This window comes from Astatotilapia calliptera, chromosome 19 (assembly GCF_964374335.1).
Source record: "Astatotilapia calliptera chromosome 19, fAstCal68.1, whole genome shotgun sequence".
Taxonomy (NCBI): Eukaryota; Metazoa; Chordata; class Actinopteri; order Cichliformes; family Cichlidae; genus Astatotilapia; species Astatotilapia calliptera.
In genome coordinates, this window is record NC_137440.1 from 17,818,623 (window position 1) to 17,845,757 (window position 27,135).

Sequence of the window (27,135 nt, forward strand, 5' to 3'; positions counted from 1 at the left end):
AGCCGCAGCACAGAGAGGATGAGAGAGTGTGTGTGTGCCTGAGTGAGGCAGCGTGTGCGCTCGCTTGTTTTCATCATTAAATACGAGGGTCATAGTTAGGGGTCCTTCCTGGCCTGAGGCGCAGCCCTTTGCTATATTTATTGTTGGTAAAGCAGCAACTGTCAAGTCTAATTGAGAACTATAGGGTGAATGTATCTGGGGCATTTAATAGCATCAAGGCTCTTAATAAAATAATTAAAAAGCAAGATTCTTTTTGTCTTTTTCACTGCCCCGCTCCATGTTTCTTGCTCTAACCTTTCCCGACCAGCTTTCAGAACATCTCAGCCGCGGGAGGAGCTGCTCTCGTTTTGCAGAGCTGAGAGCTGATGGGTGGGGGTTTGAGATGGAGTTCAGAGGGGGGTAGTAGCATGACAGGGAGCATCTTTAACGAGCATGAGTGGAGGCTAGTTTAACTTGACTGTCACAGCTCGAAAGGCAGCGATTGATTTTCCAATAGTGTTGAATCTCAGTGCAGGTTTGGCTCTGAGCTTGAACCCCATCCCTGCCAAATAACCTGCTGCCTTACATTAGCTCAAACAAAATTAGCTGAATCGTTAGCAGCTTACATCATTCCCCTCAATTCCCAACCGTGCCCGTGCAAAAGGTAAACTCGCCCAACTCTTGAAGTTTCCCCTCAGCCGCTGACGTTGACCCAACCTGACATAAGCCCTTTAAGTAACTAGTAAACAATTCCTTCCAAAGTGGCTTAAACTGTGTCACTGTCGCAGTGCTTTAGTCACATTTAGTTAGCCTCCTCCCTCAAAAGTGTCTGCTCCCAAACATGGCTCACCTTTACACGCTTTTAAGCAACTTAACGTGGATTTATCCGCTGTTAATGATCCTGTAAAGGTGCTGCTCGGCATACCTTTTGAAGATGTGTTTCTCAGCCCCCTGATTCACAGTGCAGAGGTCTGCCAACCCTCCGAGCTAATGCTCCAAATCCACTAATCCAGCCGTCTTTAAGAGATCTCAATGGCAGTCGGATGGAATAATTAAAGGCTGGAATAATTAGCTCGAAATCTTTGGACGGGGGATGATTAAATTGATGAGGCTGGTTTTCATTTTATTTATTTATTTTTGTGGTCTGGCTGTGATCATGCTTTGTCGGGCTAAACTTTGATATAAGGTGATGACTGAAGACGGGTCGGTCATTTTTTATGCTATTTTGTGAGATAAATCGCCGACTGCACTGCAGCCTTGATGGTGGCGAGGAAGTTAATGAGCATCAAGCAGGGGGGCGGGGCCTGTCTGTTCAGAAACAGGTGTCCTCAGCTTGAGGGAGCTGGCAAACATTAGCATTAGATTAACATTAACAGGACTGGTGGCAGCCCTATAAGCAGCTAGCTCGGAGGCAGTTAAGGACCTGCCAGCCTGGAGAACTGACAAGTGTGTGAAACAGGATCACTTAAAGCTCAGCAACGAGCACCTTCTTGGGCAACAACCCAGCCTTTGCTCTCGGCGTATCTCACCCAGCTTCACCTCAGAAGTCGGGCGAGCCGCCAGAAACTTTTGAAGAGCAGAAGAAGTACGTCGGAGGCAGACAAAAGTGTGATAAGACAAGAGGAGGGAAAGTGTGCGAGAGTGATTGAAAACCCTGAATCATCCCCTCGATGGTAAACAGCCGGGGCTGAGGTAATCAGAAGGAAGCGAGGAGTGTCCAAAAGGCCCGAGTGTGTCAGAGACCAGGAGAGGAGAGACTGTTTACCCCCCTCTTCTGGAATCTGTCAGCCTCGCCTCAGCCTTTGTTGTTCACCTTCATTTTCTGAACAGCAGACTTTTGGCTTAAAATTTTACCCCCAGAAAAGACACACAGTTAGCCCAGTGAAAAAACTGTAGTGATTATGGGGTACTTTGTGTTTTGTGTGTAAGTCCAAATTCAGAGTGACATATGGGGAGTTTTCTCCCCCCCCCCAAAAAAAAAAACAACAACTCTTCAGCATATTTGGAAGGAAATGGGGAGAGGGGAGGCGGGGTGGATTTCAGAGGCTATGCAGCATTTGCGAAGCAGCGTAGGGTTGTTGATGCGAGCCATGTTGAGGATGATGGAGCTGAGAGGCTTAACTAATTTTGGAAAGAGAGAGCAGGAGGAGGAGGAGAGCGGAGGGGGGGGGGATTTGGGGCCTTTTGTTACAGCCTGTTTGATCTGGGAATTTGGGAAAAAAATGGCCCAGAGATGTCGTGAAAATGAGAGAATTACAGTTCGGGTCCCTCACTCTTCTTCTTCTCCTTCTCTTTTTTTTCTTTTTTTTTTTAATCAAACTCGAGGAGCAGGGGAATTCTGATGCACTTCCGTGTCAAAGCAGCAGATACCCCCCTTCCCACCACCTTTTTTTTGGTTACAGATAATAACTGGATCTAGTTAAATCCTGATTGTTAATTGCTAATTACTCCTCGTGCATGAGGAGCCAGGAGAGCGTGGCTAAGCTGATCAAATGAGTCTTCGCTCTGGAGCTTGTAGGTTTTCCCGTTTTGTCTCGTCCCCGTGTTGTTGGGGCGTTTGGAAGGGCTTGTTTTCGATGGCTTTTGACAAGATAAATACTGATTTTTTTTTCTTCCCAAGAAGGGTGGGAAGCACAGAGTGGGAGGTGTGCTGGAGAGAGGAGGGGGGCCTTATTTCCCCTTGGGTGTGATCACAAGCATTTGATTTAAAGCTTTCATGGGTTAACCAAAGCACATCCCGCAGGTGTTTTTTCTCTGGAAGGCAGCTCTCGTTACCCAGCGAGCTGTTTGGCTTCGGTTCAACGTGCATGATTGTCGTAAAAGATGAAACTCAATTTGCTTAAAAATACTCAAACTGGCACCCAGAGAGAGGATTTTTGTGGCTTAATGGAGTTTTTAAAGGTAGCATTTGGCAGCAGCCTCTTATTTAAAAGCCTCAATCACTTCATTATCAGATTCCGAAAAAAGAAAGGTAAAGAAAGATGATTGAACCTCTTTGATGCCATCTAGGGTTAGGCTTCACTGCTGATGTTCTTGTGGACATCATCTGGCGGGTTATTTACACTCTTTATTTAGTCCTCTTGCTCTGCAGCTTTTCTCTTGCCCCTCACCCCCCAGATTCCTCCATCTCCCTCCTATCTTAAACCTCCCTTCCTCCAGCAGCTACCTGAGGAGCTGTCAGTCTGGATTGCCGCGCTGTCTGTTCATCCTGTCAGGCTGAGGGACGCGTCCTGATCAGCCGTGGACACTGATAGACCTGTCAGGTGAGATGACAGCCACGAGTGAAGACGCGTACAGACAGGTACATGTAATGTGACAACGCTCCTTCATCCCTCCTCCACCGCCACAACTACAGCCGCCACCCGCTCCCACTTCCCTTCACTTCCCCTCCCTCGGAAAAATAAATATCCATAAGTTGGAAGAGTGCACACGGGATGAGCATGTTTCTTGACGAGTTGGGGGAAAGTTTTCTTTTGAGCCTGAGCTGATGTGATGCAGCCACGTGATGAAGTTTGGTGTCATGTCAGCTGCAGTTTCTGCTTATGATTTGCATAAAATGTAAAAGATTTTTCTTCATCTTCTTAACATCTATTAATAAAGATAAATGATACCCCTGAACATAATGCACTTCTATAGCACTGAGACCTCAGAAATGCCACATTCGCTGTTTGGTTTAAACTTCACATGAGAGCCATTTGTTTGCAGCCTGTGTTTGACATCATTTTTAGCTCCAGTTACAAAGTCATATGGTTGACACATCGACAGTATTCAACCAGAGCTTTAAATTTTTAAAAAAGTGGAGATTTACAGCTCTCAAAACTACTGCAGGTTTCACCTATATAGCTCAAAAGACTGACATAGCTATGGTTATGGACATTTTGAAGCCTGGGTTATCAGATAGCCTGACCTTCCCATATTTGGAGACCTGTCAGCATCCATTTGGCACCCTTAGGTGGCTCCTCAAGGGTTGTTGAAGGTTGCTGACAGTTTGCTAAAGCCCCCTTAAAAAAGCCTAGAGACTGGTAAGAAGCTCCTGCTAGCCACCAGTTGCTAGGGAAAAGCCTGTATTGATCCATTGGTTGGTGAGTGGTTGCTCTTGGATAATCCTGCCTTCTGAAACACAATATGTCTAACACGTAATTCAGTATGACTCAAAATGAGTGACTGAACCTACAGAAAGCTATTTCCCCATAAAATGTGATAGAACAAGGACTCTTTCTGCAACCATGGTTATCGCCTTCTGGTGGTTATTAAAATGAGGCGCTTTAAAATTCAAAATTTTAGAGTCAGCCTTAAGTGGCTATTAGAGGAACTGCAGTTTGGGTTTTTTTTGGTAGATCTCCTTTGGCTTTTTTGTTTTTCACTTGGTTTCATCACATAAATTAGTTCTTACTGAAGAATTTATCACATAAAGGTCACTCCCACTAACTCCTGGGTATTACCACAGATTTCCTTAGAAGTAAAGCTAAATATTTCAGTGGTGGAGAAACATTGGGAAATTAATAGATGGATCAGACAGGGTGATCAGTTGGGATTGGTCATAACTTTGTTAGCTGTTTCGACACACTTGCTCGGCCATCTGGTGCACAGTTGCTAGCTGAAAATTCTTAAATACCCTGTACACTGTGCTGTATGTTAACAGGATTTCTGGAATATGTTCCTCATGAGTGGCCAACCAAAGCTGTAATACTTTGTTGAAGATAGGGTTCAGATGCTTGTAAATACCAACATTTTATGCTTCCAGCTTGTTAAATGTACGACTTTTCTGCTTTTTTTAAATGTTGGTGTCTTTTTGAGCTCTTACAAGCTTACCTTGTAAGATGGTACAAAGACCCATAGGAACAATTCGTGCTTTCACTAAGAGCTGTAATATCACAAATGTCAACCATATTAAGAAAACAAGTTCCAGGCAAGAGACTTCTTTGAAAAACATCAAACAAGCAAGTCCACAGAGGACTCATTTTGAATGACCTGAGCTTCAACTGTTTCCTGACGGGGAAACATTTGACCATAGAAGAATAGTACATCCTTTCAGCACATAAAATCTGTTATCACCAGTTTAACCGTATGTAGATATCTACACAACTTTATCAAAAAAAATTGTGTTTGGGCTGGGCAGTAGGCGTGACTGTTCAATACCTCAGCTTCACCCTACCGTCATAAGCCCAAAATATCCACTGAATGTTTTTTGTTAGTGTTTTTTTAAGCTGTATTTGGTGGAATAGTTTGAAGTTGTGCTACAACCAACACCAGATCCAGATATTATCAGCCCTTTAAATGGCCATTATCAACTGTTATCAGTCACATGCACAAAGCCAGAAGGCCCATTCTTCTACCTTCTTTAAGGCTTAGTAGCCTGTTACGATCATTGTGATAGATGTAGGTCACATGTAAAGGTTGTGTAAAATCTGCATTAAGCTACTGTATTTGACATATCTTTTGCCAAATACACTCTTTATTTTAACCTAAACCATGATCTTTTTGTAACTCTTTTATAACTAGTAATTGCATTTGGTGCCTAGAACTAAAGCAAAACACAGTAACACCAAAAAAAGTCAGGTCCAAGGAAAAAACTCAAATTTGTGAGACACAGTTGGATTGGGTGGATTAAGCCTCTACCACCCCTTCAGCTTCTAAATGGGCATTTTTGTTGCTATTTGAACATTCCCACTTCCAAAAAGACCTGTAGAAAAAAATGGTTTATCAAGTTAATGTTACTTAAATGGCTTCCATAAGAGAAAATCGCTTTACCGGGCAATAAAAAAACATTTTTATTGACACATGAAATAGACACATTTTAGGAAGTAAATGCCTAAAATACAACAAATACACTTTTCCTAGTGTTTTGGATCTGCAAACTTATTATATTACTTAGCCAAAACTGGAGCCAACAAGAAGTTGTTGTGAGTCTCCATCGTGTATGTTCTCCACAGGATTGATAATGATGTAGCTGCACATGCCCAGTAGGCCTAAAATGGTATGTGAAACATTTAGGTACTTCATGGAGAGAATAAATGCATCAGCTTCTTGTGAGCTAAACATCACTGATTTTATATGCGTCCTTACATAAATCTTAACAAATTACACATTTATTAAGTTTTAATGTTGCAACCCAACTTAGTAAATGTCTGGTCTGACACAACCCAGGAGCTTTAAAAGGATTTACACACAATCCAGTGCTGAGAAAGGTAGCTTTCAATTGTGAGTCACTTGGTTTTAGACTTGTTAGCACCAGTTTTGAGCACTTTACATTTTCTAACATGACTGTTGAGTAAAGTTTAGTGAAATTACCAAAACCTAACTAATGCACTGGGGCCAGGTTGTATATTTGCAGGACAGGGATTTTCGGGGTGGGGTTGGAGGGGCCTAACAGAAAATCTTTGCTCAAGGAGTGCATAACAGATGAATCCAGCCATGGCAGAAAAAAAGGAGGTGGCGGGGGAATCATAAGTGAAGAACAAGGTGCCAAGAAAATCATATTCTGAAGTATTATGGGTAAAAGAATAAGAAATAGTGCCGTTACAGCAAATGTGATCAGAGCAAAACATGAGGGAAGGAAGATGTGGGGGTGGCAGTAGTGGTCGTGGGAGGAAGGGGGCGGGGGGGGGGGGATGCCAAGTGAGACAAAACCCCCTTGGCAGCCTAATTAAATTTTCCACTTTTCCACACTCACATTAAGCTTCCATCGAGCCGGAAGGAATGGACGCACCGGAGGAGTCGACCCCAGGAAGATCACCCGCCACCACCGCCTCCCCTCCCTCTTGCAGTTCCACATTTCCGTTTGACCAATCACAAACAAGGTGTGTAAGTACCAACTGAGGATATTATTCGTTTCATTAAGAACACATTAAAACCTAAAGAGCTCCTTTTTCTTTCCCCAGTGGGTTTTTCTTGACTGACATGTGTCTCCATGTATCACGATCAGTCCACGTTTCATCCATCCTTACCATCCGTCCTTGATTTGGGAACCAAATCAACGTGATATCGAGGTATAAATAGACCTCCACCTCAGGCATATTTTGCCTGTCCTTTTAAACTGTTTTTGTGTGACAATTTACAACTTTAAATGACACGCAAAGTAGCTTCAGTTAGGGAAAGGGTCAAGTCAGGATTAGGATGTTGTTCATGGAGGTCTGAAATAGCAAGTTTGATGAAACGCAGGATGTTTTTTACTTATGCCATTTCTTGATACCTGATAATATGGCAGGAAATTTAAAGGGTCTTTCCAGGAATTTTGTTCAAATGAAGTAGCACAGAGATGTTTGAAAAGGCAGATGTGATTTAATCAGAAACAGTTCTTGAGATCTTCTTTGGATGTTGGCTCCCTGTAAGAAAGATCCTATATTGCTTCAATAATGTTGTGGTTTGGGGGCTGGGGAGGCCAATCCATGACTGTTGGTGTTGAATTGTGCATTTTTCAGGGCATGGCTGGATTTTTTTCCTATTTCTTAAACACATGATTTTCAGAGAGTGTTCAGTTAGGTTTTTAGTCCTGCTACTTCTTCTTTTGTCCTCCACTTGTCCAGTTTCCTCAAAATTTTTAATAGCACAATGCACACTATGCTGATATAAACCAAGTTTCCAGCTAATAGCTATTTGGAAATCACCTTGTTGGTGCAACAATACTATTTTGTGTCTGTCAAAGTATGTTATCATTGACATTTTACATTTTAAAATAAAGAAACATTAACAAATTGTCTTTTTATGACAGTCTGCTAGGAATAAAGTGCCTAAAAATGTAATTTTAATTGGCTCATTGTTTGGTTATGTGTAATCACAACCCTGATTGGGTTATGCACCTGTTTTATACCCGAATGATGTGTTGTTCAGTGTTAAGTGACTTAAAACAGAAGCAAAAATCATTCCTTTAAAAATGGTCAGGTAAAAGCAGCTGGTGTCCAAAAAATAATTTGAAAGACTTTCAGAAAGCCTAGAGAACCTCTGCTTAAGACCCCTTTAAAACAAATGCAGAAACTCTAGTTCCTTGGAAGCTAAGTATAAAGAAAATTCCTTTTGTTCTGTATGAAAACAAAATGGTTAAAACTGTGTTCAAGGTTGTTGCTTTGCCATCAGTGTGTTCAGCTCAAAACTGTAATTAAAACATCAAATTTACTCTATGACACGTAGTAAGATATCAAAGAAGCAGCAGCGGGAGAGATCTAAAAGCGGATCACTGATGCTGTATATCTCTTCATCTTATTCCACAAAAGATTTTCCTCTGAGGACCTGGATTCACGGAGCCACAACAATGAGGATTATTCTGCAGTGAAGATACGCCTCAGAGTGCTGTAATAGCGAGCGAGTTACTGGTACACACAGCGATGAAAACAAAGCAGTCTTTATGTTTACACAGAGAAATGCAAAATTGCCTCTAAAGACACGCCAGCAATGATCTTCCCTTAAGCTGTGACAAGACATGCAGTTCTGCTCAACTGAAATCCCCCGTTTTTTTGTTCCAGAGAGGTGAATCTGCTGCTTTTACAGTAACTGATTCAACCTCATTTTTACAGCCTCCTGGGAAAATTGTTCTAGTGGACAGGAAGTGATGTGTTAGTGTTTCCAGACTTCCAGAAGAAACAGAGAGTTAGCTAAAACAGATCAAAAGCCCTGAAACTCAAACATCAGCAAGTGAAAATCCAAAGGTAAAATGATGTCACCGTCCCGCCCACACTTGTTGTTTAACAGGAGATTTCTGGGAAGTCTAGTGAAGACAATAATGCAGCATTTTAAACTTAAAGACTGAGACATTTATGTTCAACGGGAGCAGAAGGTAGTGTGATGCTCAGTCAACTGAGGTCAAACAGCAGCAAAAGTACAATTCAACCAAAACCCATTAACATTCCAGGCTGCGCGGACCTCAGACTAGCATCCTCATAAATTACACTGATAACCTTGTTGACGGAGGGAGATAAACTCGCCCATTGTGAGAAGCGCCCACAAATGCCATTTCATTGGACTGTTTTGGGCTCAGGACGAGGAAAACAACTCGCAGGAGGAACAAAACAACACGTAAAACTTGTTTTTCTCAGGCGCCCAGCATTTTTCCTTTCCTCTCTTTCTAGAACTGGGCGAGATGAGGTGGGGAGGTGAGGGGCGGACTGTTGTTTTCTTCCACTGAGAATAAGCAGTCCAGTAAAAGTGGAAGGAATGGCGGGGTCGTGTTTATTTGCGAAATCGCAGGTGGCTGTGTTGACCTGCTCTGAAGTCCCCCGACCACTCGTGTTCTTTTCTCCTCTCGGACGCCGTTATTTGTTCACTTCTTCCACCACATGCTCCAACATTTCCCCTTCTCTCTCTGTCTCTCACTCTGTTTGTGCCTGGGCAGCGTTCCATTCTTCTTTGTGTCGAAGTGCAGCGTGCCTGTGACGCACTTCCTTCCATTGTATCAGGAACTGATACCTTAATGCTCGTGAAGCAAGTGTGCGTTCGGGCATGTATCTGTGAAGGCACGGGTGATTACGGGTGTCTTGTCGTGGCTCTTTGCCTGCGGTCACTCCATTAAATGGGGCTGTTGGGTAAATTACAGAATAAAGCCTCTTGCTGGTCTGCAATTTCCTGCAACAAAATGTATGTTAGATTTCCCACAGTGACATGAAAACAAGTGGTGGCTGAAGTCGGGTTAGATGATGTCATTTGGTTTGTTTCTCTACCACAGCAGCAAACAAGCATGAAGGCTCTCGCTCTTTTTTCAGTCAGAGTTGAAGCACATGACTGTTATGGAAAAGGTTTGCTGTTTGGTTTGTTCTCTGGAAGTTATGACAGAAATGGCAAATGCTGAAATGCATTTGTTTACTGTAAAGAGAGACAGTCAGCTTCCAGCAGAAGTGATAATGTAAGATAATGCATACACTTCTCATGTCCATCCTCTCATCTAAATCTCGGCAGAAGATCAGATAAACTATAATTTATCTGTTTCAGACACATAAATCCTCACACATAATATATAAATATCATAAATAACATAAATATCTCAAAACTTCAGCTCCCATGAGGTAGTGGCCCAAGGATTTGTGCTTTAATTTTCAGAATAACCCTTTAAGATATCATAATGAGTATTTTCTCAGAACTTTTCACAATCTTGTTTATAACAAGTGCTGTTTCCGCTTAAACAGATTCCTTGTTATATTTTGATATGTCGCATTTCAATCCAGTAAGTGGGGCTGTTCTCTTCGTTTGAGTTGACAAACAGTCATGGAAAAGGATTTGTTTGCCTTCTGGAAGTTATGACAGAAATTCAAATGGTTCACATGCATTTGTTTACTGTAAAGAGAGAGAGTCAGCTCCACATCCAGCAGCGGTGATGTGTAGGCAGGTTTCAGGTTGCAGCACTGTAACCACACTTCAGCCCTGCAGGAAGCGCTTCTCCCACCTGGCACCTTTTCTTTTAACTACTGATATTTATAGAAGAAGAGCCTCTTAACATAATCAATACTCTTCGAGACTGCACATTTCACATCAAGCTTAACAATTACCATAAAAAAAGAATTCAGACGTTCCCTCTGTCTTCATCTGTATAAGCCATCACTTAGAGGGAACCAATTACTTCTCATTTTCAGGTGCATATTTTATTCTTGGGCTTCACTACATTTGCTTTACATGACTCATATATATATATGTGTGTGTGTGTGTGTGTGTGTGTGTGTGTGTACATATATGATGAGAGCAAAAAACGGGTAGATGAACAAATATAAACACAGTTTCAGCTGATTGGCCAGTTTATAAAAGCTGAGGAGGGGTAGCAGTTAATATCGCCAAATTAGTAGAATTAGCATGGAAGTAGAATTAACATGGGATTTATTTTTGCATCTCTTTGCTTACTATTGTAATATTGTAATATCCAGGGTGCACACCACATCTCGCTCTATGGTAGTTGGGATAGGCACTAACCACGCCCCCCATCGACCCTGTCAAGGATCAGCGAAAAAGAATGGACAGATGATTGGTCACTGTAATAATAGATACTCACCACTTTATTAGGTACACCTTGGTAGTAGAGGGTTGATTCAACAAGGTGGTGGAAACATTCCTCTGAGATTTTGATTCAAATTGACATTATAGCATCACACAGTCAATGCATCAACATCACATTACTTCCAAGATGTGAATATCCTGTTCCACGTCATCCCAAACACGCTTTACTGGATTTAAACCATTAATACTCAGACTTTGAAACTTAAACCAAGCTCAGTTGGCACTACGGGCTCCAAACTTTGCCGAGGAAATGTTTTAATGTTCCAAATTCTGGTGCTACCGTCTGAATGTTGCAGTAGAAATAGACAACAGGAAACATTTTTCCAATTTGTTGTTGTCCAGTTTTGATAAGCCTGTGTAAATTGTAGCTGAGAGGTGTGGTCTTCTGCTGCAGTAGCCAATCTGCTGCAAGGTTCAAAGTGTTGTACATTCAAAGATGCTCTTCTGCATACCTTGGTTGTAACAAATGGTTATTCTAGTTACTGTTACCTTATAGCTAGTAATCTAGCTAGCTATATTCCCTGGGAACAGGGAAACATAGCTAGCTAGCCCAATTCTGTCCACGGGAGAAAAAAAATCCAATAGCAAACAAATGTAAAGCTAACTAATTAACAATGATATCTTTCTTGATTTGTCAAGAAAAAAACATGGCTTCTTTTGCTGTTTCTCCTTATTTTTCTTAGCTATGATGTAGTGCTGTCAGGGTTTATCTGGTTAAAATGATGTTAACGCCATAACTGCGTTAATGCAGAAAATCTCCGTTAGCAAGTTAAGGCGGCTCGCCCCATGTGATTGGTGATCACGGCGCTAATGCATTGACGCCGTGCAGCCCTCACACGGGGCAATCTACTACTATAATAATTAAAGTTACTCAGTAATTTAAGTAAATGACAGTCTTTTTAGTTCCCATTGCACCACAACTTTACCTCCTATAATCCTAATTATAATTTAAACCATACTTCACCTACTCTAATTTTAACCCTTATAGCAACCTAAGGTCCTAGTCTTCTTTTAAAGACAATTTCTTTATTACTTTTCCTTCTTTTTGTATTGCAGGTGTTTTGTGTTACATTTTTAATGCAGAGGTTGAAAATTAGCATATCGTGTACCAAACGTTTAGTTCCATGTGTAAATGAACTACTGTCGACCATATTTGCATGTAAGCCAAAAGTGATATCAATCTTCTCATTTAACACTTAGCACTTAGCAAGAAAGCAAGGTTCTTTCCCAAAATGTGAAAGCTTTCATTCGAGATAAAATCAATGTGTTTTAAATACCAAGTGATAGTGAAAGGATTTTTAAACTAAATTTAGATTTTGCTACAGAAAACTGTTTCTGTTAATGGCTTTAGAGTTGATTTGGGAAGCTAAATTTAATAATAATATTTAAAAGGGTTCAAATTTATTGTGAACACAATCTCTCATATTTAACTCAATATATCAACTTCCTAAAACACTGGATGTCACTTTTCTCCTAGTTCATAATGAAGGGTTTGCTGCTTTATTTTGATATCAGAACTGATAAAACCACATCCTCAGATTCTGAGTAAAGCTCCAATCTTGTGTAAAATGAGTAGCTCTTTTTGAGATTCTCTGTGCAGTGTTTTGAGCCATGTCTGTCCAATGCAGTCCTTCAAAGTCAGTCTCAGGTGTTCCTGAATGATTGTCATAAGTGTTTAATTAATTGTTTTGCTAAATGGGATCTGGCATTAAGGCTGAAACTACACCAAAGCAGGCCAGTTGTTTGAGTGGATTAGAATTCAGTCCATATGGACGTAGTCAGGGTGAAGATGTTGTTGAGCAGCTGCTGAGCTTTTTGCATACCTGAATGATGTGACCGGCCTTATTGGAGAGTATGCGGCCAATGAATTCATCTTCTTCTCTCTGCAATCCCACACTCCGGAGGTCAAGAACGTTCAAATTATCCCTCTGCGCTGCTGTGTTTGACTGCTTTACATGAGTCACCACAGCAACCAGTAAATGAAATCACTGAAGGATGCTTGCTTCAATTCACAGGAGCTGTCTGCCCGTCTGGCATCCAGCCTTTTTAAAGCCGTGTTCCTGCACACTGGGCTTCCTGATGAAACCGCTGATTAGATTTCCATTCAAAACCTCCAACTTGCACAAAACACTGTGACAAAGGAAGCACATGTTTGCCACAGCATTGTCAGTGCATGCGCAAGGAGGGTATCAGCTCCCTGCTAGATTTTGCTCGGCTAACTCAAAAATGCAGTGAACTCGGTGTTGCTGTTGTTGCATAATCAAACAGCACGTGAAGTGTGTTAACAGACCACTAGCACAGTCCCACTGTCGGTCACTCTGATTGTTCTTTAACCCACTCTGTGTGCTCACAGTCAGCACTTTGTTACCTACGTGTGTCCTACTGGCTGCACCTGAGCTGTGAGATTAGCCACACTGATCATGTTGAGCTATTATCCAGGTTAAGGTATTACAACATGACAACATGACAGGCGACTGACGGCAAAGGAAAAGGAAAACAAAGTGATGCAAGGGCAAAAAAGAAAAAGTGAAGGAAATATGTAGTGAATTCTGAACAGTCTCCTCCTCTCTGGCACACTGAGCTGTTTTCCAGAGAATTATGTAGCAATGAAGTGACTCAGTGTGACTGTAAATGCACTTTTCAGGAGGTTTGTATGTCATTTAACCTTCAAGTCATCCAGTTGTATATTTTTACATGTCCTGTTATGAATTTATGAAGTGGAGAAATGTTTCTTACCATAAATTTGTCATTTTACAAACAGCAGGACGTTTGTGTATATGTATATCTATATATCTATTTCTATACATATCTATCCATCCATCCATCCACCCGCCCGCCCACGTGTGTGTATATAGATATATATGCATATACACATACACACACATGTCCTGCTGTTTGTAAAATAACAAATTTATGGTAAGAAATATTTCTCCACTTCATAAATTTTATACACACACACACACACACACACACTAATGCAGTTTATCTTTCAAGCTCAGGTCCTCCAGCAGAGAGAGGCCTGGGAGCTTGAGGGTCCTGTGCAGTATCGTTGCTCTTCCTAGGACTGTGCTGTTCCTAGTGAGTGGGGGTACCACAATCCAGGATGAGACAACAAACATCCACGAGTACATCAGAAAGATGGCGGCGTGCTCAGTGAATACCTCGGGCAGCAGAAACCCAAGAAAGGGAGCAAGAGAAGAAACCATCATGGAAGGACAAGCCCCTGCATGAGACCCTTGTTCTTGGGATATATATATATTTTTGTGACTAAAATATATTCATGTATGATGTATTACTATATATAAAGCCTATAGACCAAGCTTTCAGCAGTATTCAAGTCATTAAAATAATCTCTAGCTGTACTATAAAAATATACACAATAATGATATGCACATTATGATACTGTATGCATACTATTCCTATTTAAAAAAACTCAACAATAAATCAAATAAATAAAAAACAATATTTAAACTGTGGTACAGCCACTTATCATGCAATACATTTCTATGAGGGGGACTGCAAATGAGCCGGAAAATTATACCAAATGAAATGTTTTTTACACCCATTCTCTGTATTTATTTATAATCAGATGTTCTAACTTCTGGTTCTACGTGACCCCCAAAAAATGTTTCTTCTTCTTGGATATCTTGGAAATGTCCCTGGGTGTGGGAAATTGGAGAATCAAAGCATTCAGTATTTATCATGGTTGAAGAACAACTAGAAACTGACTCCAGGGTGTATCTTATTTAGGGTAATAAATTGTTTGTGGCACTGACACCAGGAACACTCAAACAGCAGTACAATGAAAATCACACAGCAAACTTGTTGCAAAGATTTCTATACAGAACAAAACTGCAAAATGTTTTACAACGTAAAAAACACCACTTTATTTTAGAGCTGAAAGTACAGCATTGTAATTTAACGATTATTTTACAGCACACTTAAAGAAAAAAAAGTACTCTACTGGATCATTGACAGCAATGACCAAAATTAAATGGACGTCTTGTCATGGATTTGTTATTATTCCTACGATCATGCTTGCGAAACACTTCCAGTAATCTTGGGGATTCTGATGTTATGATGACTGCAATATAATCCATAACGTGCCCTATATCTAACATCTTGTTGCGCAAAATAATGTGGTTGGGAAAAAGGAGTCAAAAGTAGCTTTAAAGTACTCATAATGTGCTACACAACAGAAAAAGTGAAAATCAAAAAAACAACCCAACATCAAAGGACTGTGATCCTGCAAACGGAAAACGCTGTGTGACTGATGTCTATGATGCATGATTAGATGATCATTTCCTACTATAGGCCATGTTAGGTGGTTTCATGAAATGGGTTTTGTTGTTAAGTTATAATAACTATCTACGTTAGCGCTTATTAATATATTCTGTATGTATCCCCCCCCCCGAACCTGAATTGACTGCCCTTTGTTTACAATCTCCTCATTCGGATTTATGCGGCGGTACCTGAAGGCAGCATTAGGCATCAACTCTCCTGCGTCACGAGCACCTGAAGCGCGTCTGCCGCGGCCAGGTAAGCCTCTTGCGCACGGACGTTCAGTGGACATTCAGCGGACGTCAGGCTGAATGAGATGTTCTGTATAACAAATTCCTTCTGATGTGTGATGGATAGATAAGATGATCTCAGTGCGCACATTGAACATACACCCTCTTGTGTCACCTGACCCCTGACCTTGAGCTCCTTGAAGCTGCAGTTTTTCGGAAGTCGGAGAGTTTGCGATTTAACTCCAAGAAACTGAAGACAAACTGGAGCAGCAGCGTCTGGCTGACTGACTGTTGCGTGTCCCATGATCCTCAAAGATCAAACTTGGACCCATATAAAGGTTGTCACAGTGCCACATCGTGCTTCTCCCAAATTGACGCCCATGGGTGCGTCTCAAATGATATTACGGCATTAATTATGGGATGGCAGATTAGATTACCCACCCTTTAGCTATTTAGCAGAAAACGCGTCGCTTAGCAACACCGCTGCGTTCAAAAGATTAACCATTAATTAGTATCATTCAGATACAGAATTACTCAACATCTTCGGGAAACTAAAACGCACGACAGGCAGGGCGTCACAGATCAGTGCGCAGGTCAAAAGGTAACGGGGCGAAAATGAATGACACCCAGTAACTCTGGAAAGGGTGACATATAGGAGAGCTGCAGTACCTGTATGTGTAACTGACGACTTCACGTTATGAGCAAGCGAACAAAGTGAGGCAACGGGCGGCTGACTGGTCACCCCAGAAACCCCCCGCAGATTATTTTTCCCTCAGCGCAACTTCCCCCGGTTCAAACTTTCTGATGGGAGCGAGGCTTTCTGGCAAAGACGCGCGCGGCACCAGCAGTTATGGTGATGCAGATTAAAATAGGAACCGTGGCAGATGGGATTAGACTTAATGCGCCATTTTATATCGTGTAACGTGTCACATTCTGGGCGCTGCGCCCTTGTTTATGAGGTGCGTCCGAATTACAATTAGCCCACATTTCACCGAGATTCCTTTGAAGCCGCCGTGCTGCACTAACCGGCGGGCCACATTAATCTGACCGTCCGTGTTGTGTGCCACCTCTCTCCAAATTAGGCACAATGCGGCGGCGCCAAAGCGCACAAAGGTTTAATTGTGCAGAAACGCCGCGTGTCCAATCGCCGAGTGTGTATATGAGCAGCAAATGAAAGCTGGTGGACATGAAATAGTTACACCCACCATGACACCCCCCTCCTCTCTGTCTTTATTTGATTTATCGAATTTTCAGGCTGTGCACAGCTACAGATATGGATTTCATTTTGAAGCTGAGAAACTTTTAATAAATGCTTTTACTGCGCAGCACTCGCTCCCGGTGTGTGCGGGTGCACGCGTATCCGTGCAGAGTCGCTTTAGTTCTAAGTTTCTAAGCTTTAATGTGTTGGTTTTTCATCACTGCCGGGTGGCCGAACCTGGACCGGCGAGCTGTGAGCTCCGAGTCCGGACCACAGCGCGCGAGGGGAGGGAATCCCTCCAGTGTCTGACGCTTCCTTTACCAAGGAAACCCACACGCGCTCGCTGACGCAACTGCCCATTTTAGGAAACATGCGTCAATGGACCCAAGCAAGTCAGACAAATAGTGAACTCCGCGGCAGCACTGACGTCCGTAACAAAAAATAAACCCCTCCACACATGTTCTGGACCACTTTTATCGAATCCCAGCTTTTCGGTTTTCTCCCTGCTGTCCGCAGAGCGCAGGATGGTGCTAACGGATCTTTTCTTTTTCACTGCCTTTTGCAGAGACAACCCCTCCCTGCTGAAGTCGCAACGCCCCATGCGTGACGTAGGCTCTTTCGTTGGTGTTGAAAAGCCGTTGCAGTTCTTCATAGTGCCATTGAAGTGAGTCATCTCTAGGAAGTGTGGTAAAAAGGAAAAGAAAAAAAAAGTTCGAAGTGTTCCGTGAGCAGCAAAGAGAGCTCAGAGGAGTGTAGCTGGCAAGGCGACGGAAAATATTGAGAAGAGTAGAGAGGCAATAGGCTTTAAAGCGAATGTTAACCTGTGTGAGTCACTCTAACTACATGTTTGATTGTCGCTGCTGGATCTGACTGCTGAAGGTGTGCTGCTGACTTTAAGCTGAAGTTTGCGCACCTGAGAGGATCTTTTGCAGCGTAGTGTAGGTCTACCTGCGGCTCCAGGAAAAAAACAACAAGAAATAGACTCTACAAGCAGGGATAATACACAAGGAAAAAAACGATTTGTATTATCAGTAAAATGTTTTAGGTCAGTTTACAGGAGCAAAATTGCACTTTTGTTTTTTTCTCCTGCTTTGGAAATTAACGACTTCTCGAATCAGAGGATTTTTTTTTCCTGTTGGTGCCTTTTTTGCATCGGGGATTTAAAAAAAAAAGGCTCTCAGAGCTCAAACAGTGCACTGAAATCTTCCTCTTTCCTGGATCATGTACCAGGACTACTCCGGGAACTACGACACCTCGTCCCGCGGCAGCAGCACCTCTCCGGCCCAGCCAGAGTCCTTCACAAGCGGCAGCAGCACGATCGGAAGTCCGATCTCTACCTCAAGCTACCAGGTAACAGAAGGAAAGGACTGGCTGCAGATTAATCTATTAATGAATGCATTCTGGATAACATGAAAGTGTCAGTTCGTTCTTGTGCAAAGTCCGATTTTTAGAAAATTATTCCATCGTGTTGCTACTTCCAGCCATTAACTGAATTTAAACAGGAATTTTCCGGGTCGCCTGGAGACACAAATCCGAATGAACCCAGTGACACGGTTCGAATCAGTGACTCAACAGGGGCAGTAGTCAATCTGTGCATAGGTGCAGTCTAATAATATTACAATGATTTTGCTTTTATAATATTTAGACACTGATTATTTTGTCTAATGTTACATTTCTCCATTAGTGCGCACCGCAGCTGGCGACAATGCGCGAGTTTGCGTAAATTTATGGTACAATTGTCTTATGCCAACAATTTACAAAAAAAAAAAAAAAAGACACATACGTGGTTTGTGCCCTGTTGCAGGAAAATTTGGCACACTGGAATAAATCCGAGTCTGTGATTTACAGATGTTAATTTCGCCTTTCTTTCTGCCAAATTCCCTGTGCGTTTGTAAAACGAACATTTCTGGGTTCTTTGCGAATTGTCTCACAGAGACGAATGCGTGTAAAGCAAATGCACACCTGAGCTTTTTACACTTTTCATGCTGTGGTAATGATAAACTAGCTAGAGATGAAGCTCATAGTGGATGCAACAGGCATTTCGTGTTGGGCTGTGAGGTGTTTCAATATTCCATATGTATTGCTGCAGAATTTATCTAAGTTCCGTTTAAGTGACCACATGTTATTATTCCACATGGAATCAGAGTCTAATTCGATCAGGCGGGTCTCGGGCTGCACATGGCACGTTTTCTCCAGCTGGAAACGCGCTCTGACTGGGAGCGCAGGGCAATCAAAAGCCCGTTCTTCCTCGTTGTGTTCACGGTAGTAATTGTAGAGATGCATCTAAAACACCAAAATCTCATAAGGGTACGTTTTTACATAGTCTGAGTGAGACTTTAGATACAGTAGAGGTGTGACAGTGTAATGCCGTGAAGACGCGGTATCTCAAAAATATGAGGATATAAATCCGGGAACAGGCATGTTGTTTACCCCCACACCCTCTGCCGTGCAATTCTGTGGAAAAGCCTCCTCGGGCTCACGCAACATTACGGTAAAAGACTTTTGGACAGCGTGTATCATTGCTCTGGTTCCCTGTAATCACACGCTGGCTGCCTGTTTCCCATTACAGGGTTGGAACATGAACTCTTCGCTAGTTTATGGAGACATATGTAAACGACCCCCTCCCCCCGCGTGTTTTTGTAAGACCAGTATCATTTTAATCGGACTTGTTTGGCTCTAATGTCATGATTCCACTGAATGTCCTTTGTAGGCAGTTATTCATTTCCTGGTTTATATGTATTGTAAATTCCAGTGCTCTTATTCTGAAGCTAATCTGGCCCAAAAATTCCACTCGCATAATTCTGGATAATATGCCTGGCTTGTTACTGCTGTCTGCTTCCCCCCTTACTGGAACTGACCGCGTTTCACATGTGCTCGACAAATGCAATACACAATGACTCACCAGATAAACAAAGTTGCAAGAGACTGCCGGGATATCCGACGGAAAGTCGGGAATAACGGGGATGTGGGGACGTGCGTAATTTACGCACACGGGCTGGCAGTCCTCCTTTTTGATACCAGAAACAATGATCTAACATCACTTCTCGTGTTGACAATGTTTGTACAAGACCTTGATGCACAAATGTATATAGGCACGATATGTAAAATGTTTGTCTGTATGACAGTCTGAACAAAAATCTACCATTCTGGAACACATTATATCTTGAGATGTTCTCACAAAGCAGTGACTGCATGTTTTGTTTTGTTTTTGTTTTTTTTCCACTATTCCCCCCTGATTGCATGTTTCTTTAAAAAAAAAAAACTTCTGTGAAATAAATTTAATAAAGTTTATTCCATTAAAAATATAATTTTACATTTCCCATCTGCCCCGTCAAATCAAAAGTGAACTTAAGAAGACGTGAAATGGCTCTCTAGTGCACTGTTATGTCTCATTGTAGTAAAAATGAGATGCAGTGGACACCTTGGGCTTTCCCACATGAATCACTGCATGTGTCACTGTTTCACTCCAGGGGTTACATACAGTGTTTCGCCTATGTGGACTGAATCACCACTATAAGCTTGAAATGTGGAAAAATGTGTGACTCTGATGACGGTGGGTGGTGGTGCGTGCATCTCTGTGATGGTACTCTAAGCACAGCAGAGATGCTTCTGGAATAGATCAGAAGCAGCACATTAGGAAATAAATCTATCCTCTTCTGGAGACTTTTATCTTCATCATGCATCCTTTTTCACCATCTTTTCCCTTCTCTTTCCAGAAGTACAGGGTTGACATGCCCGGCTCCAACAGTGCCTTTATTCCCACAATCAATGCAATCACGACAAGCCAAGACCTGCAGTGGATGGTGCAGCCCACTGTCATCACCTCTATGTCCAACCCTTACTCCCGCTCCCACCCATATGGCCATCACCTGACCAATGGTCCCAGTCTGCTTGCGCACAACCCACTGGCTCGGCCTGGGGTCATCCGCTCTATCGGGGACACCAGGAGAGGACGCAAGAGGGATGAACAGGTAACGAGCCAAAGCTAACCACTGTAAAAAACAAACAAACAAAAAAAATCTCTTTGATTGCTTTTCTGCTCACACAGAGCTCCTATTTATGCTCTTCGCTTCGTATTGATTGTGTGTGTGTCTGTCAAATACCTCATTCTACCTTTCATGCTCTTTCTTTTCTCGCCCTTAGCTGACCCCAGAGGAAGAGGAGAAGAGGAGGGTGAGGCGTGAGAGGAATAAGTTAGCAGCGGCAAAGTGCCGTAACCGTCGGCGGGAGCTCACCGAGATGCTGCAAGGGGTGAGTAGAAGACCTGCGCCAGGAGATCACCATCAAAATGTTCTTGTTTTTGTCTTCATAGAAAAATACCACAAATCTAAGTGCTGCAACATCTTGTGGTGAGAACCATTAGCCAGTAAAGCCCCATGCTTCCTGTTTTGTTTTGTTTTTTCTGTAAACTTTTTCATCTTTAATATTTTGTAGAAAAACAAAAAGGAAACAGAAACATATTTGCATACACAGAGAACACGGTGCACTTGTTTAGAGGCCTGGCAGGACTCCAGATTCTTGATGAGTGATTGAAGTCCACACCTAAATTTACAACCTCACATTACTGGTTTGACTCTCGCTGCGTCTCTGAGTGCAAGGTCTGAGTGAAGAGATGACAGGCAATGAAAAGCTTTTTGTCTCGGCCAGCTGTAGACAGAGGTAGGGCTGTCTCACAGTGCTGCCTGGCAGACAGTAACGGCATCTAAATGGACTAATTACCCAAATTACAGTGAGGTTGAGCTTGTCAGGCCTTAAAAAAAAGAACCCAGGAATGGAATTTGCTGCAGGCAGCTGTCTCCATGAATGCAGGACATTTTGTAAAAGGGGCAAATTGCTTGTCTCACAATTCCACATAGGGGTATACAGCATGCGCGCGCACACACACACACACAGTCATACAGTCACAGCCAATGCTTCAAGGAAAAACAAAAATTAAACTGCATTATTCATACACCTGCTTTAAAAAATAGAAACCTAGGAGTGTTGCTTTTCAGTGACATTAGGTTGGAGTGTTCGAACTCTCTGAATAACTGATACTATCACTTTAAGAGTCTCGCTGTGCGCCTCCTCTCTTGGCTCTTCGCGTACCACTTCCTCATACCTTTGCCCATGAGTCAAAGTTCTCAGACAGCATGTCAGCTTATCTTTATGTCTCATGTCTCACAGCCGATGAAAGCCTTTATGGTGTGGATTTGTGTCTTTTGTGTCTCACGTTAATGACACACTGTTTGATGCGGATCTCATTTCTCTGAGACACAAACAAGGCACAGTCATTATGTGGCGCTCAAATTCAAGCAGAAGGCTTCGAGATTACATGTTGTTAGTCCAAATGGTTCATGACAAATTTCTGGGTTTAATAAAATTGTGGCGCTTGGGAAAACTGAAGCAAACAGACAGTGCCCTCTTTTGGCTTCTCAGAGAACCACACGTACAGTCTGGAAACTTCATATTACATACTTCACAAGTGCTGAAGATGATTTTTATCACCTCATGTTCATTAGTAAGATGTTGCATCATGTTTTTATTAAGTTTAAACAAATCGTCTACCACTCTTTGGTGGCTTGGTGATAACAGGGATGAAGTTCCTATGTATTTATTATCTCTGTATTTCCACTGTCCAATTAAGGCAAAATGCAAGTGGTAGTTCTAAACTTTACTTCATATTCAACAGGAAACCGAGAAGCTGGAGGAGGAGAAGGCAGACCTGCAGAAAGAGATCGAGACCCTGCAGAAGGAGAAAGACAAGCTGGAGTTCATGCTTGTTGCCCACAATCCCGTGTGCAAGCTGCCCATCGACGAGCGCCACCAGCCATCCGGGCAGCAGTGTAATCCGCTCCCACTCACCATGCGCACCAACATGGGCACACGGGCTCAGATGAATCAAGTGGTGGTGAAGCAGGAGCCCGAGGACAGGGACGAAAATATGGGCAAGCTTCAGCGCTCAATCATCAAGCCCATTTGTCTGGGAAGCAGCAGCATCGGTGGCGGGATGTACAGCCCAGATGGAGACAGCCTGAACACTCCAGTGGTGGCAGCATCTACTCCGGCTGCCACACCAAATGCTCCAAACCTCATATTCACCTACCCCAACATGGTGGAGCCCGAAAGCCCCTCGCCCTCTTCTGAATCCTGCTCCAAGGCCCACCGGCGCAGCAGCAGCAGCGGCGACCAGTCCTCAGACTCCCTCAACTCACCGACCCTCCTGGCCCTCTGAGCGAGGGCTCGTCTCGGCGCGGCTGAGAAACAAACACTGTGGCTGAAAGCAAACACAAGGATCGACTGCGCGCCCTCGTCCCCACCCTCCCTCCGGTGTCTTTAAAGACGCAAGAGCACACTGAAAAGTCCAGACCAAGCTGACCATGTGAGCCGTTTCCCCCCTTTAGAGGGAGACCCACAAGGGCTACGCTGCGTGTTTCTTCTCGTTCTGCTTCAGTGTAAAAAAAATTTTTTTTTATTCGTCAAAGTGTGTGCACCGACTCTGAAAAGCATCATCCCTTCACCATTTCAACTCCAGAGTGTCAACGTTTACTGGGCAGACAATTCTGAAGAAAGACATGCCTGCATTTGGCAGCCGTTGGTTGATGTGATTACAGCAAGAGAGCGCGTTCTTAATATAAATATATTTTTGAAAATGTTCAAAAAGCCATGTGTCCGACACTTGCACTCTGCCAAGACGAATCAATAAATAAATCACTAAACGAGGTCAGCTTTCTACTGGAAGGGGAGAAAGAGACAATGAGCAAAGACTTCCTCTCATCTCTTTTCCCACTTCGATTTGTCCTTTCAGAACTCGATTCAGGAAAAGAGTGTGTGCACATTCCTGATGTTCTTTCCATCTCTTTAATTGTATTTATGACCTGTGCTGATTAAATTTTACAGTGTTTTGTTAAGACATTGTCCTCTCCTTTAATCTGCCTGTAGAAAAGCAAAGCAGTCGTCCGCAGGGTGACCCGAGCACTCCTCAGTGTTGCAAAGGATACGAGCCAACTTTCAATCAACGACTAGTTCCTACTCTCTACTTTCTATTTTGCCATAGTGGCTTGACTTTACAGTAGTATTGGTGTGCTTTTCCTCAGTGATTCTGTACCTGAACTTTACAACCTGTTTTTGACAAAGTGTATGTGATTTACATTGATGTCAGGGATATCTCTCATGTGTAGTAGAACCCAGTTGTGAAGAGCGTTGCAGGACTGCTGGCTGCTGATTGGTCTAGCCAAAGTGTTGCAGAGGTGGTACTTTACTAAACTCCGTCGCTTCAAGAGAGGTTCGTCTTTTCGGTCGAAGAGTTTGAACGAAACCCTCCTCGGCTTCTTTGTGCCGTTCATCCTCTAAACAAAGCGCTTACCTTTTTCCAACTCTGGTCAGGTTTCAGAAAAGCCGGGGGGGGAAAAAAAAAGATTTTTATGACGCGTGTAATCTTGTAATTCGTCCGTCTTTGTCTGAAAAGGAGGGATTTTGCTTAAATTTGAAAAAGCCACTGTGGTCTAGACTGTCGCCAGCTGCCAATGATGTCAACCCTGTTTATACTGTGTTTGTAAATCTGTCACTTTTAGTAAAGAAATGATGTTTAAATTCAACTCAGATGTGGTGATTTATGGGTGCATGAATACAACATCGAGGTACTCGGTTAGAAACGTAGTGGCTTAAAACGAGGGCCAGATGTGGTTCACTTTACGAGAATAAGGAAGGGATACGAAGACTCTCTCAACAGCTGGCCTGACATGAAAGAGTGGACACCTATGACACTTCTTTGTCTTTATTTTTATGTGTGTAACTTAAAGGGTTGAGGGTTTAATGCACTGAGAAGGACACAACAGCGATATCTGAGACTTTTTTCTTTTATTTTTTTCGTTTACTTCAGACATTCCTAATGACTATCAACGTCAGGGGTAAAAGGAAGGTGCCATCGCAAACCTTTTTGCTATGAGAAGAATAAGGGATATGGTTGGGAGAGTTTTGTTGCGCTGGTTGCAGAAAACAGACTTTTCAATTCAATACAAGCTGCTGCTACTTGTTTGGAAAGGCTCGGTAATGGTTGATTTACTGTGGCTGGTTGTTATCCTGCATGAGAAGGTGGAATGATAACCAAAAACATCACCATGTCTGTATGTTGAAATATTCTGGAGCCCCTCGACACACATAGGAAAGCCATTGACTGTAGATCTTCTACTGTACATGTCATCTACTGTCTCTGTCCTCTGTTTTACTATTACTTCTTTTCCAAATGCTTTAACTGTTTAAAATGATTCAAAATTAATAAAAAACAGCAATATGTATAGCAGTGTTTGTTAATTTAAAAGAATGATGATAATAAAAAAATAATAATTTTCACCTTGAGTTTTTGTCCTTTATTGTTTTGGGTTTTTAAAAAATGCATTTCAGACAATTAATATTACTGCATTAATTATTCTGTTTGAACTAAACCAAAATATTTTTTTTACATTTATACTTGGATGAACTGTCAAGTGAAAAGCAACACAAAAGGAATTCAAGAGCATCGTAAATATAAATGGGTATTACATTTTCGGTGAAGGTGTTATGTTCAAAATTGTTCACAGAATATATTTTAAGAATATATTTGAGTCATATATAAAGAAGACAACTTCTCGTGTCATCTCTTCACCAGAGTATGGCATCAGAAAGCGGCCCATTGTGCTAAAAGAACATATTATCTACTAGTGCAAAAGATCTCAAAGTCTGGTGACTGAGTGGCACGTTGGGGAGTGAACATAAGGTTGAGAGATCCAAATGAAAAATACATCCATCAAATGAAATTATTGCACATTCAGCTTAAACTAACCTTCCAGTCAGTACAAAAGAAACCCCTGACAGCTTTGGACTAGGGTCAAGTTTGCCATCATCTTAGTTTGGGATACATAAACTGTATAGGTGCAATGCACAGAAACAGACATCTTCTAATTAGTGCTAATAGCCCAATAAAATACCAGAACTTCACTCACCAAAATGACAGCCCAGCCTACTTAGAGGGTGGTTTCGTACACATGGCATTAGAAATGTTCCAAAATGCACTGACAGGTATTTTGCCTATGAGGTGTAGAGAATCATCAGCTGATTCTGTGTTCACTTAATAATTTAAAACATGTGAAAGTGTGCATAATCATCTTAAGATCTGTCAAAGCACAGGATAAACTGACATTCTGCAGGCTTTACCGTAAAGCACACATGCAATATTATTTATTTATTATTACTTTTGTTGTGTTGTGTTATTTTTTGCGTAGTGCCAATTTCATTGTACTGTTGTACTATGTATGACTGTGCAATGACAATAAAGAGTTATCTTATCTTTTATGTATATTTTAAAGCCAACAGTCACTAAATGGGTATAATATAAAATGACTTTGCTATCATGGATAATGATAGCATGATAATGATTTAAAATTCACCTCTTAATTCGTTTGCCTTGAATATCAGGCACACTGCACTTTGAACATCTCTTACAATATTTGTCCTTTTATGAAAAACGGTGTTTTAAATCCAAACATGAGTATTTGCAGCCCCCAAGTGGTCAAATGTGGGAATTACAACAAAACGTTGAGATGGAAGTGGAAGAAGTTGGGTTTAAAATCTGTAGACCATAAAATATTACAGATGAAATTGGCAGCATCATCATTGTCATTCAGTCATATTGATGGTTTTCTTCAGGAGGACAAACTTGTGGGCCCAATGGGTGGTGTGGCGATTGCCTCACAGCAAGAAGGTCCTGAGTTTGATTCCACCACCTGGACGGGGCCTTTCTGTGTGGAGTTCAGTGATGCGAATAACGGCGTTACAAGTAACGGCGTTACAAGTAACGGCGTTACTAACGGCGTAACTGAGATGAGATTGCATGAGGGACACGTGCAGGCATTGTGCATATGTGATGCCACGTGAAAAACCTCAGTTGGCATCAATGTAGCTTGCCATCACCAGTGTGTGAATGTGTGTGTGAATGGGTGGATGACTGGATATGTAAAGCGCGTTGGGATCCTTAGGGACTAGTAAAGCACTATATAAATACAGGCCATTTACCATTTACCATTTATGACTTTTTCATATTTGCATGACAGTGATATAGGATGGATTACACAGGTATCAGTTGGGATCACCATTGTCTGTTCCCAGAAGTCAGTTTTACTTCACACAACAGAGGTAGAATGTACACTATCATCTTTATATATTCCTAAAACGTAGCCTGGTAGCTGATTAAAAGAATTTGTTGATACATGTACATATTTATTTAACTGTAAACTCTAACATTTATACCTTTCATGTGAACATAATCTGATTAATTCCAGCATTTCACATTCATAAATGTACTAATTTAATAGTTTTTCTTTTTTCCTTCTTTTTATTAGTAAGGATGTTATTGTGATATCTATAGAAAATTTAAAAAGAAATTTAATTAAATGTATTTTTGACATTTTCCCTGTTTCATCTGTTTTTTTTTAGCAAATTGTCATGGTTCCGAGTCTGATG

At 41.9% G+C, this 27,135-nt stretch overlaps 1 protein-coding gene and 1 long non-coding RNA gene across 3 annotated transcripts in view; both read left to right on the plus strand.

Moving 5' to 3' along the window:
- LOC113012590 (uncharacterized) overlaps positions 1–15,762 on the plus strand; it is a 16,924-nt gene extending 1,162 nt beyond the window's left edge. The window contains exons 1-3 of one of the 2 annotated variants that reach the window (XR_003270722.2): positions 1–3,242; positions 6,659–6,779; positions 6,861–15,762. The exon at positions 1–3,242 is cut by the window's left edge and continues 1,162 nt beyond it. This is a non-coding gene — a long non-coding RNA (uncharacterized LOC113012590). Of the gene's footprint in view, positions 3,243–6,658 lie in introns of both variants that reach the window. The other variant, XR_013903688.1, reaches the window with a different exon arrangement.
- A 1,522-nt stretch (positions 15,763–17,284) lies between these two features.
- On the plus strand, positions 17,285–24,990 carry fosl2 (FOS like 2, AP-1 transcription factor subunit). Its single transcript, XM_026152417.2, has 4 exons — positions 17,285–18,009; positions 20,376–20,630; positions 20,803–20,910; positions 22,331–24,990. The coding sequence occupies exons 1-4, from the start codon at positions 17,881–17,883 to the stop codon at positions 22,871–22,873; spliced, it is 1,035 nt and encodes a 344-aa protein (XP_026008202.1). The 5' UTR covers positions 17,285–17,880; the 3' UTR covers positions 22,874–24,990.
- The last annotated feature ends 2,145 nt before the right edge of the window (positions 24,991–27,135 follow it).